Source organism: Cherax quadricarinatus, chromosome 33 (assembly GCF_038502225.1).
Source record: "Cherax quadricarinatus isolate ZL_2023a chromosome 33, ASM3850222v1, whole genome shotgun sequence".
Taxonomy (NCBI): Eukaryota; Metazoa; Arthropoda; class Malacostraca; order Decapoda; family Parastacidae; genus Cherax; species Cherax quadricarinatus.
The window spans coordinates 33,169,848-33,190,261 of NC_091324.1; the positions used below are offsets into that span (position 1 = coordinate 33,169,848).

General features: G+C 42.8%; 1 protein-coding gene across 1 annotated transcript in view; it reads right to left on the minus strand.

Moving 5' to 3' along the window:
* The window catches only part of Naglu (N-acetyl-alpha-glucosaminidase), a 443,026-nt gene that overhangs the window by 161,796 nt on the left and 260,816 nt on the right, over positions 1–20,414 (minus strand). Inside the window, exons 10-12 of the mRNA XM_070091031.1 lie at positions 16,642–16,726; positions 12,765–12,914; positions 10,041–10,183 (exon numbers count right to left, since the gene is read on the minus strand). Coding sequence (XP_069947132.1) covers positions 10,041–10,183; positions 12,765–12,914; positions 16,642–16,726 — 378 coding nt within the window. The remainder of the gene's footprint in view (positions 1–10,040; positions 10,184–12,764; positions 12,915–16,641; positions 16,727–20,414) is intronic.

Genomic DNA, 20,414 nt, shown 5'->3' on the forward strand with positions numbered 1-20,414 from the left:
TCAGGCCCATACTGGAGTATGCAGCACCTGTTTGGAACCCGCACTTGATAAAGCACGTCAAGAAACTAGAGAAAGTACAAAGGTTTGCGACAAGGTTAGTTCCAGAGCTAAGGGGAATGTCCTATGAAGAAAGATTAAGGGAAATCGGCCTGACGACACTGGAGGACAGGAGGGTCAGGGGAGACATGATAACGACATATAAAATACTGCGTGGAATGGACAAGGTGGACAAAGACAGGATGTTCCAGGGAGGGGACACAGAAACAAGAGGCCACAATTGGAAGTTGAAGACACAAATGAGTCAGAGAGATAGTAGGAAGTATTTCTTCAGTCATAGAGTTGTAAGGCAGTGGAATAGCCTAGAAAATGACGTAGTGGAGGCAGGAACCATACACAGTTTTAAGACGAGGTTTGATAAAGCTCATGGAGCGGGGAGAGAGAGGGCCTAGTAGCAACCGGTGAAGAGGCGGGGCCAGGAGCTAGGACTCGACCCCTGCAACCACAAATAGGTGAGTACACACACACACACACACACACACACACACACACACACACACACACACACACACACACACACACACACACACACACACATGCACACACATACACATGCACAGGAAAGGTTTGTTCCCAAGGGCAACAGAAACAATGGGAAGACCAAAACGAGTCCTTGGTTTACCCGAAGGTGCAGGAAGGCAAAAACTAAGTGCAATAGAGAATGGAAAAGGTACAGAAGGCAAACTACCCAGGAAAACAAGATCAGTCGAAGAGCCAGAAACGAATATCCACAGAAAAGGAGAGAGGCCCAGCCACAGCACGAAATCAACATAGCATCGAAAGTCAAGTCTGACCCGAAACTGCTGTTTAGCCACATCAGGAGAAAGCAGTCAAAGACCAGGTGATCAGGCTGAGGAAAGTAGGTGAGGAACTCACAAGAAATAATCAAGACGTATGCGAGGTGCTCAACACAAGATTTAAGGAAGTATTCACAGTGGAGACAGGAAGGACTCTGGGAAGACAGGACAGAAGGGGACACCAACAGGGAATACACCAACAAGTGCTGGATGACATACACACAACTGAGGAGGAGGTGAAGAAGCTGCTAAGTGACCTTGATACCTCAAAGGCAATGGGACCGGACAACATCTCCCCGTGGGTCCTCAGAGAGGGAGCAGAAATACTGTGCGTGACATTAACCACAATCTTCAACGCATCCCTTGAAACTGGGCAACTACCCGAGGTATGGAAGACAGCAAATGTATTCCCCATATTTGAAAAAGAAGACAGAAAAGAGGCACTAAATTACAGACTAGAGTCACTGACGTGTATAGTATGCAAAGTCATGGAGAAGATTACAAGGAGGAGAGTGGTGGAGCACCTGGAATGGAACAAGATTATAAATGACAACCAGCACGGTTTCATGGAAGGCAAATCCTGTGTCACTAACCTTCTGGAGTTTTATGACAAAGTTACAGAAGTAAGACACGAGAGAGAGGGGTGGGTTGATTGTATCTTCTTGGACTGCAAGAAGGCCTTCGACACAGTTCCTCACAAGAGAATAGTGTAGAAACTAGAGGATTAGGCTCGTATAACGGGAGGGGCACTTCAGTGGATCAGAGAATACCTGACAGGGAGGCAACAACGAGTCATGGTACATGATGAGATATCACAGTGGGCCCCTGTGATGAGTGGAGTCCCACAGGGGTCGGTCCTATGACTAGTGCTATTTTTGGTATATGTGAATAACATAATGGAAGGGATAGACTCAGAGGTGTCTCTGCTCGCAGATGATGTGAAGTTAATGAGGAGAATTAAATCAGATGAGGATCAGGCAGGCCTTCAAAGAGACCTGGACAGGCTGGACACGTGGTCCGACAACTGGCTTCTCGAATTCAACCCTGCCAAACGCAAAGTCATGAAGATCAGAGAAGGACAAAAAAGACCGCAAACAGAGTATAGGCTAGGTGGCCAACGACTGCAAACCTCGCTCAAGGAGAAAGATCCTGGCGTGAGTATAACACCAAACACATCTCTGGAAGCACACATCAACCAGATAACTGCTGCAGCATATGGGCGCCTGGCAAACCTGAGATTAGCATTCCGATACCTAAGTAGGGAATCTTTCAAGACACTGTACACCGTGTACGTCAGGCCCATACTGGAGTATGCAGCACCAGTTTGGAACCTGCACCCGTTCAAGCACGTTAAGAAATTAGAGAAAGTGCAAAGGTTTGTGACAAGGTTAGTTCCAGAGCTAAGGGGAATGTCCTATGAAGAAAGAATGAGGGAAATCGGCCTGACGACACTGGAGAACAGGAGGGACAGGGGAGACATGATAACGAAATACAAAATACTGCGTGGAATAGACAAGGTGGACAGAGACAAGATGTTCCAGAGAGGGGACACAGAAACAAAGGGTCACTCTTGGAAGTTGAAGACTCAGATGAGTCACAGGGATGTTAGGAAGCAGTTCTTCATTCATAGAGTGGTCAGGAAGTGGAACAGTCAGGCGAGCGATAAAATGGAGGCAGGAACCATATAAAGCTTTAAGACGAGGTATGATAAAGCTCATGGAGCAGGGAAAGAGAGCACCTAGTAGCGTTCAATGAAGAGGCGGTACCAGGAGCTGAGTCTCGACCCCTGCAACTGCAATTAGGTGAGTACACACACACACTTACTAAATCAGATGAGGTTCAGGCAGGACTTCAAAGAGACCTGGACTATAAACCTCACTCAAGGAAAAAGATCTTGGGGTGAGTATAACACCAGGCATATCTGAGGCGCACATCAACCAGATAACTGCTGCAGCATATGGGCGCCTAGCAAACCTCAGAACAGCATTTCGACATCTTAATAAGGAATCGTTCAGGACCCTGTACACTGTGTACGTCTGGCCCACATTGGAGTATGTGGCACCAGTTTGGAACCCACACCTAGCCAAGCACGTAAAGAAACTAGAGAAAGTACAAAGGTTTGCAACAAGACTAGTCCCAGAGCTAAGGGGTATGTCCCACGATGAGAGGTTAAGGGAAATCGACCTGACGACACTGGAGGAGAGAAGAGATAGGGGGGACATGATAACGACATATAAAATACTGAGAGGAATTGACAAGGTGGACAAAGACAGGATGTTCCAGAGATGGGACACAACAACAAAGGGACACAGTTGGAAGTTGAAGACACAGATGAATCACAGGGATGTCAGGAATTATTCCTTCAGTCACAGAGTAGTTAGGAAGTGGAATAGTTTGGGAAGCGATGTAGTGGAGGTAGGATCCATACACAGCTTTAAGCAGAGGCATGATAAAGCTCACGGTTCAGGGAGAGTGACCCAGTAGCGACCAGTGAAGAGGCGGGGCCAGGAGCTATGACTCGAGCCCTGCGACCACAACTGAGTACACACACACACACACACAAAGGTAGAACACTGGGAAGACAGGACAGAAGGGGACACCAACAGGAAATAGACCAACAAGTGCTGGATGATATGCACACAACTGAGGAGGAGGTGAAGAAGCTGCTAAGTGACCTTGATACCTCAAACTCAATGGGACCGGACAACATCTTCCCGTGTGTCCTCTGGGAGGGAGCAGATATACACATCCCTTGAAACTGGGCAACTACCTGAGGTATGGAAGATCGCAAATGTAGTTCCCATTTTTAAAAAAGGAGACAGAAAAGAGACACTAAATTACAGACCGGTGTCACTGAAGTGTATAGTATGCAAAGTCATGGAGAAAATTATCAGGAGGAGAGTGGTGGAGCACCTGGAACGGAACAATATTATAAACGACAACCAGCAAGAATTTATGGAAGGCAAATCCTGTGTCACAGACGTTCTGGAGTTTTACAGAAGTAAGACTCGATAGAGAGGGGTGGGTTGATTGCATTTTCTTGGACTGTAAGAAGGCCTCGACACAGTTCCTCACAAGAGACTAGTGCAGAAACTAGAGGATGAGGCACGTATAACAGGAAAGGCACTGCAATGGATCAGAGAATACCTGACAGGGAGGCATCAACGAGTCATGGTATGGGATGAGGTATCACAGTGGGCACCGGTGACGAGCGGAGACCCACAGGGGTAGGTCCTAGGAAAAGTGCTATTTGTGGTATATGTGAATGACATTTACCAGATGATGTGAAGTTAATGAGGAGAATTAAATCAGATGAGGGACAAGCAGGACTTCAAAGAGACCTGGACAGGCTGGACACGTGGTCCAGCAACTGGCTTCTTGAATTCAACCCTGCCAAATGCAAAGTCATGAAGATCGGAGAAGGGCAAAGAAGACCGCAGACAGAGTATAGGCTAGGTGGCCAAAGACTGCAGACCTTGCTCAGGGAGAAAGATCTTGGGGTGACCATAACACCGAGCATGTCTCTGGAGGCACACATCAACCAGATAACTGCTGCAGCATATGGGAGCCTGGCAAACCTGAGAATAGCGTTCTGATATCTTACAAAGGAATCGTTCAAGACACTGTACACTCTGTACATCAGGCCCATACTGGAGTATGCAGTACTAGTTTGGAACCCACACATGGTCAAGCACGTCAAGAAATTTGAGAAAGTGCAAAGGTTTGCAACAAGGCTAGTTCCGGAGCTCAGGGGTATGTCCTACGAAGAAAGGTTGAGGGAAATCGGACTGACGACATTGGAGGACAGGAGTGTCAGGGGAGACATGATAACGACATACAAAATACTGCATGTAATAGATAAGGTGGACAGAGACAGGCTGTTCCAGAGAGAGGACACAGAAACAAGGGGTCATAATTGAAAGCTGAAGACTCAGACGAGTCAGAGGGATTTTAGGAAGTATTTCTTCAGTCATTGAGTCGTCATGAAGTGGAACAGCCTTCCGTGCTCCGTGAATGTAAGTGTTTTTGAGGGCTACCCAAGTGTTTTGCAAGGGTTGCTAAGTGTGTTAGGGTAGTGAACAATTCCTTGAAGCGATTTACAATCTGCCTGAGTCACATAAGTGTGGGGAGTTGAAGACTCAGATGAATCATAGGGACGTTAGGAAGCATTTCTTGTCAAAGAGTTGTCAGGAAGTGGAGCAGTCTGGAAAGTGACGTAGTGGAGGCAGGTACCAAACATAACTTTAAGAAGAGATATGATAAAGTTTATGGGGCGGGGAGAGAGTGGCCTAGTAGCGACCAGTGAAGAGGCGGGGCCAGGGGCAATGAATCGACCCCTGCAACCACAATTAGGTGAGTACACACACACACATACACACCAACACACATACACACAGTGAAGAGGCGGGGCCAGGAGCTGAGTCTCGACCCCTGCAACCACAAATAGGTGAGTACACACACACACACATATACCCCTGCAACCACAATTAGGTGAGTACAATTAGGTGAGTACAAGCAAACACAAGCAACAAGACTAGTTCCAGATCTAAGGGGCATGTCCAACGAGGAGAGACTAAGGGAAACCTATGGCACTGGAGGACAGGATATAACAGAAACATATAAAATACCAAGAGGAATTGACAAAGTGGACAGAGACAGGATGTTCCAGAGATGGGACACAACAACAAGGGGTCACAATTGGAAGTTGAAGACTCACATGAGCCAAAGGGATGCTAGGAAGTATTTCTTCAGTCAAAGAGTTGCTAGGAAGTGGGATAGTCTGGGAAGTGATGTAGTGAAGGCAGGATCCATACATAGCTTTAAGAAGAGGTATGATAAAACTCATGGAGCAAGAAGTGTGACCAAGTGGCAACCAGTGTAAAGGCGGGGCCAGGAGCTGTGACTCGACCCCTGTAACCACAGCTAGGTGAGTACATACATGCACACTTTTATACTCAATCATACCCAACTCCCTATACACAGAAAGCGCAAGAGCTGAAGGCTTTCTGCCAGTTGCAATCCGAGGAAGCTAGTGCATTCTATGCTCAAAAAGAGGCAGGAAGCGTATTCTAACCAGAAAGCCAGAGAACCACACAAATAGGATCCGAAAAGCTAGGACGAAGTGGCAGGGGAGCTGAGAAAGAATGATCTGAGAAGGAAGAGTGGGAAGCAGGGTTTAGATGTATGATGGTAAAAGGGTGGAAAAAAAAGGTTCATTGAGTTTTTTCAAAAAGCTGGAGGAGAAGGTGACTACAGGAATCAAGGAATGGGAGAGAAACTGTGGCTACTGAGGCAAAAGTACAGAGCTTGGAGGAGGAACTGAAGGCACTAGAGCTGGAAATGGAGCTGAGGAAGGAAAGGGGCAATGAGATAGGAGCAAGAACTGCAACGGTAGGCTAGGGGCTTGAAGGATGGGGAGAAGTTAAGATAAAGTTTGGGGAAATGCTATCAGACAACCGGGAGGTGCAGGAGTTGACGAGGGGAATTGGATACAGAGATACGGAAGGAGAGGACTTGGAAAGATTCTTCATGGGCTTCAGGAGGCTGTAGGAAGGACTTATGAGAAAATACTACAGGCAAAGGAAATGGAGATTGACAATATCATCACAACAGCAGGTGGGGAGGGTATATCCCAGGTGGCAAATTTTCAGACTTGGGAGGTACTCGAGAGAAAAAAAAAGCCTCAAAGTAGATGGTGCAAGACAATATCCTGCACCAAACGGTTGAAGGAAACAGAAAAATGTCGCCAGGTGTACCACGACCTTGACAGAACACGAAAGGATGGGGAACACGAAAGATGCCAAAGCAAAGAAGGAGAGGCAGGGCATCCATCGACAGGCTCAGCCTCTGGAGTATCACCAAGTGCAGCCACCGACAAAACTCCCTCAACCCCTAGTCTTCACCCCCCCCCCTAACAACCAAGCACCATAACCCAAAACAAACCATACTACAGACCCACAGTCCACAGTTCCCCAATACAAATACCATCCTCACAGCAGCCTCTCACAAAATAACCCCCTTTCAATACCCTCACCCACACCAACCCTTCCACCCCACTTAGCCATTTGGCAAGGACGAGGGATCCACGAACCAAAATACATTAATGGAAATTAAATTTTATGAAATTTCTGAAATGTAAATGAGAAAAATTCACATAGAATTTCTGAAGACAGGTTGTCAGCATGTAAACAAATGACTTCACATTTTCAGAATTCAAGTCTGACTGCGATTGCCCTGAACTACTTTATAAAAGTATCGTCGCTCACACTCCAACACCGTCAGATCCTAACACCCACTTGTCTTTTTTTCGATCTAATATATTTACAAATGCTTATCGTACTTCCTGTATTAATTCTTGCTTTTCATTTGTATGCTTAAGTCACATCACTTGTGTTAAGAAGATAATTTGTCCCAGGTGATATCTTTGTGATTCAAACTTCTTGATAACACCATTTCTACAGCTTAACACTCTACAAGAAAGAGGCACTCTGATGCCAATGAAGAGCTCTTGATTCTGGAAATTAGAGCTATACTTTCGGATCACACTTGATAACTTCTCATTTCTAAGACACTGTATTACCCTTCAACATTTAGTTTTCACTTATAAATTATATATAAATGCCGCACTGATCTTCATCTAGGGTCTTGGAGTTATCTTCCCTCTCCTTGGATCAAACTTGGTTACCTAATATTCTTCAGATGCTGTGCATCTCCATCTCATTGAACACTTCAACATGAATATATTAAAAGAGTTGTGCATATCAAAGATGATTATTTTGCACTTACAAAGAGGAGACCTGAGGAGAGGCTGGCCTCTACACATCAGAGATTATCACCTGCACCTACCAAGAGGAGACCTGAGGAGCGGTTGGCCACCTCACATCAGAGATGATCACCTGCACTTACCAAGAGGAGACCTGAGGAGCGGCTGGCCACCTCACGTCAGAGATGATCACCTGCACTTACCAAGAGGAGACCTGAGGAGCGGTTGGCCACCTCACATCAGAGATGATCACCTGCACTTACCAAGAGGAGACCTGAGGAGCGGCTGGCCACCTCACGTCAGAGATGATCACCTGCACTTACCAAGAGGAGACCTGAGGAGCGGCTGGCCACCTCACATCAGAGATGATCACCTGCACTTACCAAGAGGAGACCTGAGGAGCGGCTGGCCACCTCACGTCAGAGATGATCACCTGCACTTACCAAGAGGAGACCTGAGGAGCGGCTGGCCACCTCACGTCAGAGATGATCACCTGCACTTACCAAGAGGAGACCTGAGGAGCGGCTGGCCACCTCACATCAGAGATGATCACCTGCACTTACCAAGAGGAGACCTGAGGAGCGGCTGGCCACCTCACATCAGAGATGATCACCTGCACTTACCAAGAGGAGACCTGAGGAGCGGCTGGCCACCTCACATCAGAGATGATCACCTGCACTTACCAAGAGGAGACCTGAGCAGCGGCTGGCCATCTCACATCAGAGATGATCACCTGCACCTACCAAGAGGAGACCTGAGGAGCGGCTGGCCACCTCACATCGGAGATGATCACCTGCACTTACCAAGAGGAGACCTGAGGAGCGGCTGGCCACCTCACATCAGAGATGATCACCTGCACTTACCAAGAGGAGACCTGAGGAGCGGCTGGCCACCTCACGTCAGAGATGATCACCTGCACTTACCAAGAGGAGACCTGAGGAGCGGCTGGCCACCTCACGTCAGAGATGATCACCTGCACTTACCAAGAGGAGACCTGAGGAGCGGCTGGCCACCTCACATCAGAGATGATCACCTGCACTTACCAAGAGGAGACCTGAGCAGCGGCTGGCCATCTCACATCAGAGATGATCACCTGCACCTACCAAGAGGAGACCTGAGGAGCGGCTGGCCACCTCACATCGGAGATGATCACCTGCACTTACCAAGAGGAGACCTGAGGAGCGGCTGGCCACCTCACATCAGAGATGATCACCTGCACTTACCAAGAGGAGACCTGAGGAGCGGCTGGCCACCTCACGTCAGAGATGATCACCTGCACTTACCAAGAGGAGACCTGAGGAGCGGCTGGCCACCTCACGTCAGAGATGATCACCTGCACTTACCAAGAGGAGACCTGAGGAGCGGCTGGCCACCTCACATCAGAGATGATCACCTGCACTTACCAAGAGGAGACCTGAGGAGCGGCTGGCCACCTCACGTCAGAGATGATCACCTGCACTTACCAAGAGGAGACCTGAGGAGCGGCTGGCCACCTCACATCAGAGATGATCATCTGCACTTACCAAGAGGAGACCTGAGGAGCGGCTGGCCACCTCACGTCAGAGATGATCACCTGCACTTACCAAGAGGAGACCTGAGGAGCGGCTGGCCACCTCACATCAGAGATGATCACCTGCACTTACCAAGAGGAGACCTGAGGAGCGGCTGGCCTCCACACATCAGAGATGATCACCTGCACTTACCAAGAGGAGACCTGAGGAGCGGCTGGCCACCTCACATCAGAGATGATCACCTGCACTTACCAAGAGGAGACCTGAGGAGCGGCTGGCCACCTCACATCAGAGATGATCACCTGCACTTACCAAGAGGAGACCTGAGGAGCGGCTGGCCACCTCACGTCAGAGATGATCACCTGCACTTACCAAGAGGAGACCTGAGGAGCGGCTGGCCACCTCACATCAGAGATGATCACCTGCACTTACCAAGAGGAGACCTGAGGAGCGGCTGGCCACCTCACGTCAGAGATGATCACCTGCACTTACCAAGAGGAGACCTGAGGAGCGGCTGGCCACCTCACATCAGAGATGATCATCTGCACTTACCAAGAGGAGACCTGAGGAGCGGCTGGCCACCTCACGTCAGAGATGATCACCTGCACTTACCAAGAGGAGACCTGAGGAGCGGCTGGCCACCTCACATCAGAGATGATCACCTGCACTTACCAAGAGGAGACCTGAGGAGCGGCTGGCCTCCACACATCAGAGATGATCACCTGCACTTACCAAGAGGAGACCTGAGGAGCGGCTGGCCACCTCACATCAGAGATGATCACCTGCACTTACCAAGAGGAGACCTGAGGAGCGGCTGGCCACCTCACATCAGAGATGATCACCTGCACTTACCAAGAGGAGACCTGAGGAGCGGCTGGCCACCTCACATCAGAGATGATCACCTGCACTTACCAAGAGGAGACCTGAGGAGCGGCTGGCCTCCACCCAAGCTCGTTCATAAAGTCATACATGACATAGTTTTGATTGATTCCTTCCGGAGTGAGACCAGTGCCGACCATAGTCACATTGGGGAAGTTCCTGGCATCTTCATAGTTCTGACCAGGAAAAGTTGCAGTTAAGGCCAATAATAACAATAATAATAATAATAATAATAATAATAATAATAATAATAATAATAATAATATAAAAAATAATAATATTACTATTATAGTTACATAATTGTTAATATTAAAAACCATAAAACTTAATAAAAATAAGAATAATAATACAAATAAAAAGAATAATAAAATTAATAATTATAATAATAATAATGATATTATTATTACGGTTATATAACTGATAATATTAGCAACCAAAAAATTTAGTAAAAATCCTAATACAAATAATAATACAGAATGCCACCAACAGGTTACACCCATAAATGGGAAAATTACCATCATGGTGAGTAATTACTAATAATAACTACCATAACTTAAGAAATCGTAATGACACGATTGCAAATAAACCATACCCCCGGCCGGGATTGAACCCGCGGTCATAGAGTCTCAAAACTCCAGCCCGTCGCGCTAGCTGGAGATTCGTCTGTAAAAACTTGCATTTGTGGTCACAGAGGTGCCTGTGCTAACCTTCCTATGGTGTAGAAATATACCTAGTTGGATGAATCTTATTGTGGCTAGCTGGTCTAGTGGCTAACGCGACGGGCTGGAGTTTTGAGACTCTATGACCGCGGGTTCAATCCCGGCCGGGGGTATGGTTTAATAACTACCATAATTCAAGGCCTTTGTGTGTGGAAAATTATAGAGGAAATACTGTTGAAAATTAGTGAAAATTAAAAACTCTGTTCATAGTTGTTATTACAGATGTTTATACTTCAAAGTAATTTGTAAAACAGATTCTTCACTGTTAATGTTCCATACTTTTGATAACTGACAGCCTACCATACTTTTGATAACTGACAGCCTCCCATACTTTTGATAACTGACAGCCTCCCATACTTTTGATAACTGACAGCCTCCCATACTTTTGATAACTGACAGCCTCCCATACTTTTGATAACTGACAGCCTCCCATACTTTTGATAACTGACAGCTTCCCATACTTTTGATAACTGACAGCCTCCCATTCTTTTGATAACTGACAGCCTCCCATACTTTTGATAACTGACAGCCTCCCATACTTTTGATAACTGACAGCCTCCCATACTTTTGATAACTGACAGCCTCCCATACTTTTGATAACTGACAGCCTCCCATACTTTTGATAACTGACAGCTTCCCATACTTTTGATAACTGACAGCCTCCCATTCTTTTGATAACTGACAGCCTCCCATACTTTTGATAACTGACAGCCTCCCATACTTTTGATAACTGACAGCCTCCCATACTTTTGATAACTGACAGCCTCCCATACTTTTGATAACTAACAGCCTCCCATACTTTTGATAACTAACAGCCTCCCATACTTTTGATAACTGACAGCCTCCCATACTTTTGATAACTGACAGCCTCCCATACTTTTGATAACTGACAGGCTCCCATACTTTTGATAACTGACAGCCTCCCATACTTTTGATAACTGACAGCCTCCCATACTTTTGATAACTGACAGCCTCCCATACTTTTGATAACTAACAGCCTCCCATACTTTTGATAACTGACAGCCTCCCATACTTTTGATAACTGACAGCCTCCCATACTTTTGATAACTGACAGCCTCCCATACTTTTGATAACTGACAGCCTCCCATACTTTTGATAACTAACAGCCTCCCATACTTTTGATAACTGACAGCCTCCCATACTTTTGATAACTGACAGCCTCCCATACTTTTGATAACTGACAGCCTCCCATACTTTTGATAACTGACAGCCTACCATACTTTTGATAACTGACAGCCTCCCATACTTTTGATAACTGACAGCCTCCCATATTTTTGATAACTGACAGCCTCCCATACTTTTGATAACTGACAGCCTCCCATACTTTTGATAACTGACAGCCTCCCATACTTTTGATAACTGACAGCCTCCCATACTTTTGATAACTGACAGCCTCCCATACTTTTGATAACTGACAGCCTACCATACTTTTGATAACTGACAGCCTCCCATACTTTTGATAACTGACAGCCTCCCTGGCTTCCGTACTCCTTGGCTATCACTCGGCTTATTTCCCAGAGGTTTGCAAGGATTCCATCCATCATATTCTATCACTCTACTCACTGTCCTTCCTTCTTTTTGTTTATACAAATTAATTTTAGAGGCTAAGAGCTCTTATACTACTTCGTCTAATTTCAAAGTCCGGCCTTAATATATGCTATCTCCACACACCAGGATGCCACCCACAACAGTCGACTAATACTCAGGCAAATACTTGCTACTAGATACAGTTACACTCGTGCCGGATAACGAAATAAGAACACTTAGCATGTTATCCGAGTGTGAGACCGAGATACATGACACTTCCTTCATTCTTGAAAGGGTTTGCTCACCTCATCTCTCATATGTCATCACCTTCACTTTTAGCAAGGTATACTGCTGAGTAAATCCCAACAATCCTTCACAATCACTCATATTCAACAAGACAAAGTTTTAAACCATAATATTACCTCAGAATTTTTTCACCTTCAGCTTGGCATTCGATGGATCGTTGTTAATATTGTTCAGTATAACTCACCTTGAGCAAGACATCAACATTGCCAAAGAGACCATCGACGCCGCCAAAGTTATGCAACATACAGAAGATGAAGGGCTGGCCGAAGTAAGACTGTAGACGTGAGTATTGTGGAGCGACCTCTGACGCCAGGTCCAACACTAACAAGCGTCCCTGTACACAACACCTTGATCAACCGTACGATGACAAGGAACAGGAGGAGGACAAGGAGAGATAAGGAGGACAAGCAGAGATAACAAGGACGATGAGAGATAAGGAGGACAAGGAGAGATAAGGAGGACAAGAAGAGATAACAAGGACGAGGAGATATAAGGGGGACAAGGAGAGATAAGGGGGACAAGGAGAGATAAGGAGGACAAGGAGAGATAAGGAGGACAAGGAGAGATAAGGGGGACAAGGAGAGATAAGGGGGACAAGGAGAGATAAAGGGGACAAGGAGAGATAACAAGGACGAGGAGAGATAAGGAGGACAAGGAGAGATAAGGAGGACAAGGAGAGATAAGGAGGACAAGGAGAGATAAGGGGGACAAGGAGAGATAAGGGGGACAAGGAGAGATAAGGGGGACAAGGAGAGATAAGGGAGACAAGGAGAGATAAGGGGGACAAGGAGAGATAAGGGGGACAAGGAGAGATAAGGGAGACAAGGAGAGATAAGGGGGACAAGGAGAGATAAGGGGGACAAGGAGAGATAAGGGGGATAAGGAGAGATAAGGGAGACAAGGAGAGATAAGGGGGACAAGGAGAGATAAGGGGGACAAGGAGAGATAAGGGGGACAAGGAGAGATAAGGGGGACAAGGAGAGATAAGGGAGACAAGGAGAGATAAGGGGGACAAGGAGAGATAAGGGGGACAAGGAGAGATAAGGGGAATAAGGAGAGATAAGGGGGACAAGGAGAGATAAGGGGGACAAGGAGAGATAAGGGAGACAAGGAGAGATAAGGGGGACAAGGAGAGATAAGGGGGACAAGGAGAGATAAGGGGGATAAGGAGAGATAAGGGAGACAAGGAGAGATAAGGGGGACAAGGAGAGATAAGGGGGACAAGGAGAGATAAGGGGGACAAGGAGAGATAAGGGGGACAAGGAGAGATAAGGGAGACAAGGAGAGATAAGGGGGACAAGGAGAGATAAGGGGGACAAGGAGAGATAAGGGGGATAAGGAGAGATAAGGGGGACAAGGAGAGATAAGGGGGACAAGGAGAGATAAGGAGAACGAGGAGGGAGAAAGATTAGGACGAGGAGAGAGGAGGTCGAGAAGAGGGAAGGAGCAGGAGAAGGAGAGGAAAGAGAAGAAAGAGGAAAAGAGAAAAGGTAAATAAGACTGGAGAAGAAAATGAGAGAAAAATGGAGGATAGAGAGCCAGAAAAGAGAGAGGAGTTGGAAAAAGAAGAAAGCAATATAAAGAGAAATATAAAAATATATATGGAAGACAGTGAAGAAGGCAAGAAAGATAAAGAAAGAATTGGAGAGGATAATGAAGCTTGGAGGAACAGTGTACTGAATATATTATTATTGTATGATACAGAAAATGTTTTTATGAAACAAATCATAATTAGTATTCAATTATTATTAAATCGTAATTAGCATTCAGTAATTATTATATCATAATTAGTATTCAACTATTATTTAGTCAAAATCAGTATTCAGTGATTAATAAATTATAATTAATATTCAATTATTAAATCATAATTATTGCTCAATTATTATTAACTCATAATTAGTATTCAATTATTATTAAATCATAATTAGTATTCAATTGTTATTAAATCATAATTAGTATTCAATCATTATTAAATCAAAATTAGTATTCAATTATTATTGAGCATATATTACAGAGGAAGAATACTGAGCATATTCAACAATTACTAAGCAAATTATTGTGAAAAATATTTGATATATAGATTACATATATTGCAATTAACTACCAAATATATTATGCAGGGGAAATGTGTGACGATACGATAACACTCGGGTAAATACAGGAAACAGAGGACTAAAAAATTCAGTACTAGAACCATAGTTCTTAAAACAATTAGGCAGATTAAGAGCAAACAATGTATAGTGTCCTGACGACCTGTTTGCACTGATTCCTGCAAGCAATGTATAGTGACTCACGAAATCGTAATAACACGATTGCAAACAAACCATACCACTGGCGGGATTTGAACCCACGGTCAGAGAGTCTCAAAACTCCAGACCGTCGCGTTAGCTACTGGACCAGCTGGAGTTTTGAGACTCTCTGACCGCGGGTTCAAATCCCGCCAGTGGTATGGAATGTATAGTGTCCTGACGACCTGTTTGCACTGATTCCTGCATGCAATGTACAGTGTCCTGACGACCTGTTTGCACTGATTCCTGCAAGCAATGTACAGTGTCCTGACGACCTGTTTGCACTGATTCCTGCAAGCAATGTACAGTGTCCTGACGACCTGTTTGCACTGATTCCTGCAAGCAATGTACAGTGTCCTGACGACCTGTTTGCACTGATTCCTGCAAGCAATGTACAGTGTCCTGACGACCTGTTTGCACTGATTCCTGCAAGCAATGTACAGTGTCCTGACGACCTGTTTGCACTGATTCCTGCAAGCAATGTACAGTGTCCTGACGACCTGTTTGCACTGATTCCTGCAAGCAATGTACAGTGTCCTGACGACCTGTTTGCACTGATTCCTGCAAGCAATGTACAGTGTCCTGACGACCTGTTTGCACTGATTCCTGCAAGCAATGTACAGTGTCCTGACGACCTGTTTGCACTGATTCCTGCAAGCAATGTACAGTGTCCTGACGACCTGTTTGCACTGATTCGTGCAAGCAATGTACAGTGTCCTGACGACCTGTTTGCACTGATTCCTGCAAGCTATGTACAGTGTCCTGTCGACCTGTTTGCACTGATTCCTGCAAGCAATGTACAGTGTCCTGACGACCTGTTTGCACTGATTCCTGCAAGCAATGTACAGTGTCCTGACGACCTGTTTGCACTGATTCCTGCAAGCAATGTACAGTGTCCTGACGACCTGTTTGCACTGATTCCTGCAAGCAATGTACAGTGTCCTGACGACCTGTTTGCACTGATTCCTGCAAGCTATGTACAGTGTCCTGTCGACCTGTTTGCACTGATTCCTGCAAGCAATGTACAGTGTCCTGACGACCTGTTTGCACTGATTCCTGCAAGCAATGTACAGTGTCCTGACGACCTGTTTGCACTGATTCCTGCAAGCAATGTACAGTGTCCTGACGACCTGTTTGCACTGATTCCTGCAAGCAATGTACAGTGTCCTGACGACCTGTTTGCACTGATTCCTGCAAGCTATGTACAGTGTCCTGTCGACCTGTTTGCACTGATTCCTGCAAGCAATGTACAGTGTCCTGACGACCTGTTTGCACTGATTCCTGCAAGCAATGTACAGTGTCCTGACGACCTGTTTGCACTGATTCCTGCAAGCAATGTACAGTGTCCTGACGACCTGTTTGCACTGATTCCTGCAAGCAATGTACAGTGTCCTGACGACCTGTTTGCACTGATTCCTGCAAGCTATGTACAGTGTCCTGTCGACCTGTTTGCACTGATTCCTGCAAGCAATGTACAGTGTCCTGACGACCTGTTTGCACTGATTCCTAAGGAGTATACTGTAAAGCTCAGAATATTATTACATATGGTATTGTATCTTAGTTGTAAAGGATACAATACCACTACTTATAAAAACCTATATAAGCTATTATTTTAAAATTACAGGCAAGTCAGCCTTCTAATACTTGTATCTATCTCTCTCCTCTTTCCTTCCTTCCCAAACACTTCATCAGTTATCTATATTTTTACTCTGTTGCCTCTTCCTTTTACCTCTATCTACCTTCTATTATCACTGATTCTTCGGGTGTACTCACAGTGGGCACAGAGGTAAGAAGAGCTTCCGCCTGTGCTGTGCGCCAGAACGATTGATCACTGTAGAACAGCCACCCTTGCATTACCCTATAATAATAATAGTAATAATAATAATAATAATAATAATAATAATAATAATGATAATAATAACAATAATAATAATAATAATAATAATAATAATAATAATAATAATAATAATAATATAATAATAATAATAATAATAATAATAAATGATAATAATAATAATAATAATAATAATGATAATATAATAATAATAATAATAATAATAATAAATGATAATAATAATAATAATAATAATAATAATAATAATAATAATAAATGATAATAATAATAATAAAAATAAATGATAATAATAATAATAATAATAATAATAATAATAATAATAATAAATGATGATAATAATAATAATAATAATGATAATAATGATAATAATAATAATAATAATAATAAATAATAATAATAATAATAATAATAATAATAATAATAATAAATGATAATAATAATAATAATAAATAATAATAATAATAATAATAATAATAATAAATAATAATAATAATAATAATAATAATAATAATAATAATAATAAATGATAATAATAATAATAATAATAATAATAATAATAATAATAATGATAATAATGATAATAATAATAATAAATGATAATAATAAATAATAATAATAATAATAAATGATAATAATAATAATAATAATAATAATAATAATAATAATGATAATAATAATAATGATAATAATAATGATAATAATAATAATAATAATAATAATAATAATAATAATAATAAATAATAATATTTATAATAATAATAATAATAATAATAATAATAATAATAATAATAATAATAATAATAAAAATAATAATTAAAATAATAATAATAATAACAATAAATAAATAATAATAGTAATAATAATAATAATAATAATAATAATAATAATAAAAATAATAATTAAAATAATAATAATAACAATAAATAAATAATAATAGTAATAATAATAATAATAATAATAATAATAATAATAATAATAATAATAATAATAATTCAAGAATTTCTGATGTAATTCTACCACCATAGGACTGAAAAAAAAAATGAATGACATGCCCATGCACTCTGCCTTAGGCCGAGACTCGTGGAACTCTGTGTTCATCAAGAACTACAAGAAGCCCCCTTTCATGTGCCTTAAATATTCTATGGAGAGGAAGCACAGACACAGGGGCCATCCCACAGTCACTAAAAGCAATGTATATACTCTCAGTCCACAAAGGTGGCAGTAAAGCAATTGCAAAGAATTACAGACCGATAACACGAACATCTCGTAACTCAAAAAATCTTTGAAAGGGTTCTAAGAAGCAAGATCGCCGACCACCTGGATACCCATCATTTACACAACCCAGGGCAGCATGGGTATAGAGCAGGTCACTCCTGACTGTCGCAACTACTGGACCACTATAACATGGTCTTGGAGGCAATGTAGGACAAACAAAATGCAGTTAAACATAAGAACATAAGAAAGGAGGAACACTGCAGGAGGCCTGTTGGCCCATACTAGGCAGGTCCTTTACAATTCATCCCACTAACAAAACATTTGCCCAATCCAATTTTCAATGCCACCCAAGAAATAAGCTCTGATGTGAAAGTCCCACTCAAATCCAACCCCTCCCACTCATGTACTTATCCAACCTAAATTTGAAACTACCCAAAGTAGTATAAACAGGCTGCAAAACCATTCGACAAATATGATCATGGTGAAATAGCACATAAAATGCGTGATAAAGGAATACCAGGAAAAGTAGGTAGATAGATCTATAACTTTCTAACAAATGAAACACAAAGTGTAAGAATAAACAGAGTAAAGTCATGTGAGGCTAGAATGAAAAAGCTGTGTTCCACAAGGTAAAGTACTCGCTCCCATCCTTTTCCTCTTCCTCATGTCTGACACAGACAGATGTAAGCCACAACACTGTGTCCTCCTTTGTTAACATTACCAGAATTTGCATGACAGTGTCTTCCATTGAGGACACTACAAATCTTTAAACGGACGTTATCCATGTCTTTAAATTCGCCTCACAACACAATATGAATTTGAAGGATGACAAATTTCAAATACTCCGATATGGAAAACTAGAGGAAATAGAAAGTGAATTAGAAAATTAAACAAATTCCAACCACACAATAGAGACTAATGTGAAGGACCTGGGATTAGTAATGTTAGAGAATCTCTCTTTCAAAGATCACAACAATTATTATTATTATTACAATCATGGGGGAGCGCTAAACCAGTAGGATTATACAGCGCGTGGGGGGGGGGTAAGGGATGGAAGGTACTCAGGCTCAATTCAGGGAACCGGAGCACAGATCCAATTCCCTAGATCAAGAGCCCCTCACCAGCGTCAAGGAACCTCCCTTGAGGGGAACAGTTGCTAAGGATGTGTGTGATTTGATGGGAGTGAAAGTTGTTGAACTAACACACTTTTTATGAGGTGTAAGATATATTATCATGGCAGTTATTGTCACCTGGTTGATGTGACATTATGTCATAACCTTATCCCTATAATTATGTAAATTTTATATCTAACGTAATATGTGTTGGTGTTATTGTGGACATCGATGATTATATATTTTATTTAAGGATTCCTTCATGTTTTGTAAGGATGTACGTAAGCAAATTAGTATATAAACATTTTGATTGTATCATAGGGTTTTTAGTGGTAGGGTGTTGATGGTGTGTTATGGGAGGAATTTTTTTTTTTATATTTTATTTAAAAACATACAATACATTAAGTAAACAAAAGTATACAGAGTCAGATTATCGACAGACAATATAAAATCATTATCGAAACACTGCGCCATGCAGTAATGTCAAATTTTTTTTTTTATATTTTATTTAAAACTTCATGTACAAATATTTATAGGTACATATATTAATATGTAACACTGACACTGATGATGAGCAATAACAATCACTACACAATCTACTGAATAAGCACATACATAAGGCCCTTAAAATAAACTTAACACAACCTACAGACTGCTGTACGTACATTGTTTCACAAGTACACAAGGGTTCATAGATATAATGGTACCTACCCATTATTACTTATAGTTCCCCCCTCCCCACCAATGAATACAGTCCACATTCCCTTGTTCACTTAAAATTAAAAAAAAAAAAAAAAAAAAAAATGGACAAGGACAACATCAATAAAACAATATATAAACACAAAACAATCCAGGCAACATCTGACAGTCTACTATATACAAGTTTTTAAAACATATCACAATTCAAGAAGGAACAAAGGTATAATAACAAAGGCCACAAAATGGCTATAAATAAAACTCCTAAAATTACAACCTCAACACAATAATGCAGCAAGCTTAATGACAATCACCCGTAATACAACTCGCAACAAATTCACCAGACCTACAATATGTCTTATTAAGAAACCTGTGCTGCAACACAGGTGACCCATCATCCCTCCCCCCCCACACTTACAACACAGGTGACCCATCATCCCTCCCCCCCACACTTACAACACAGGTGACCCATCATCCCCCCCCCCACACTTACACAACACAGGTGACCCATCATCCCCCCCCCACACTCACAACACAGGTGACCCATCATCCCCCCCCACACTCACAACACAGGTGACCCATCATCCCCCCCCACACTCACACAACACAGGTGACCCATCATCCCCCCCCACACTTACACAACACAGGTGACCCATCATCCCCCCCCC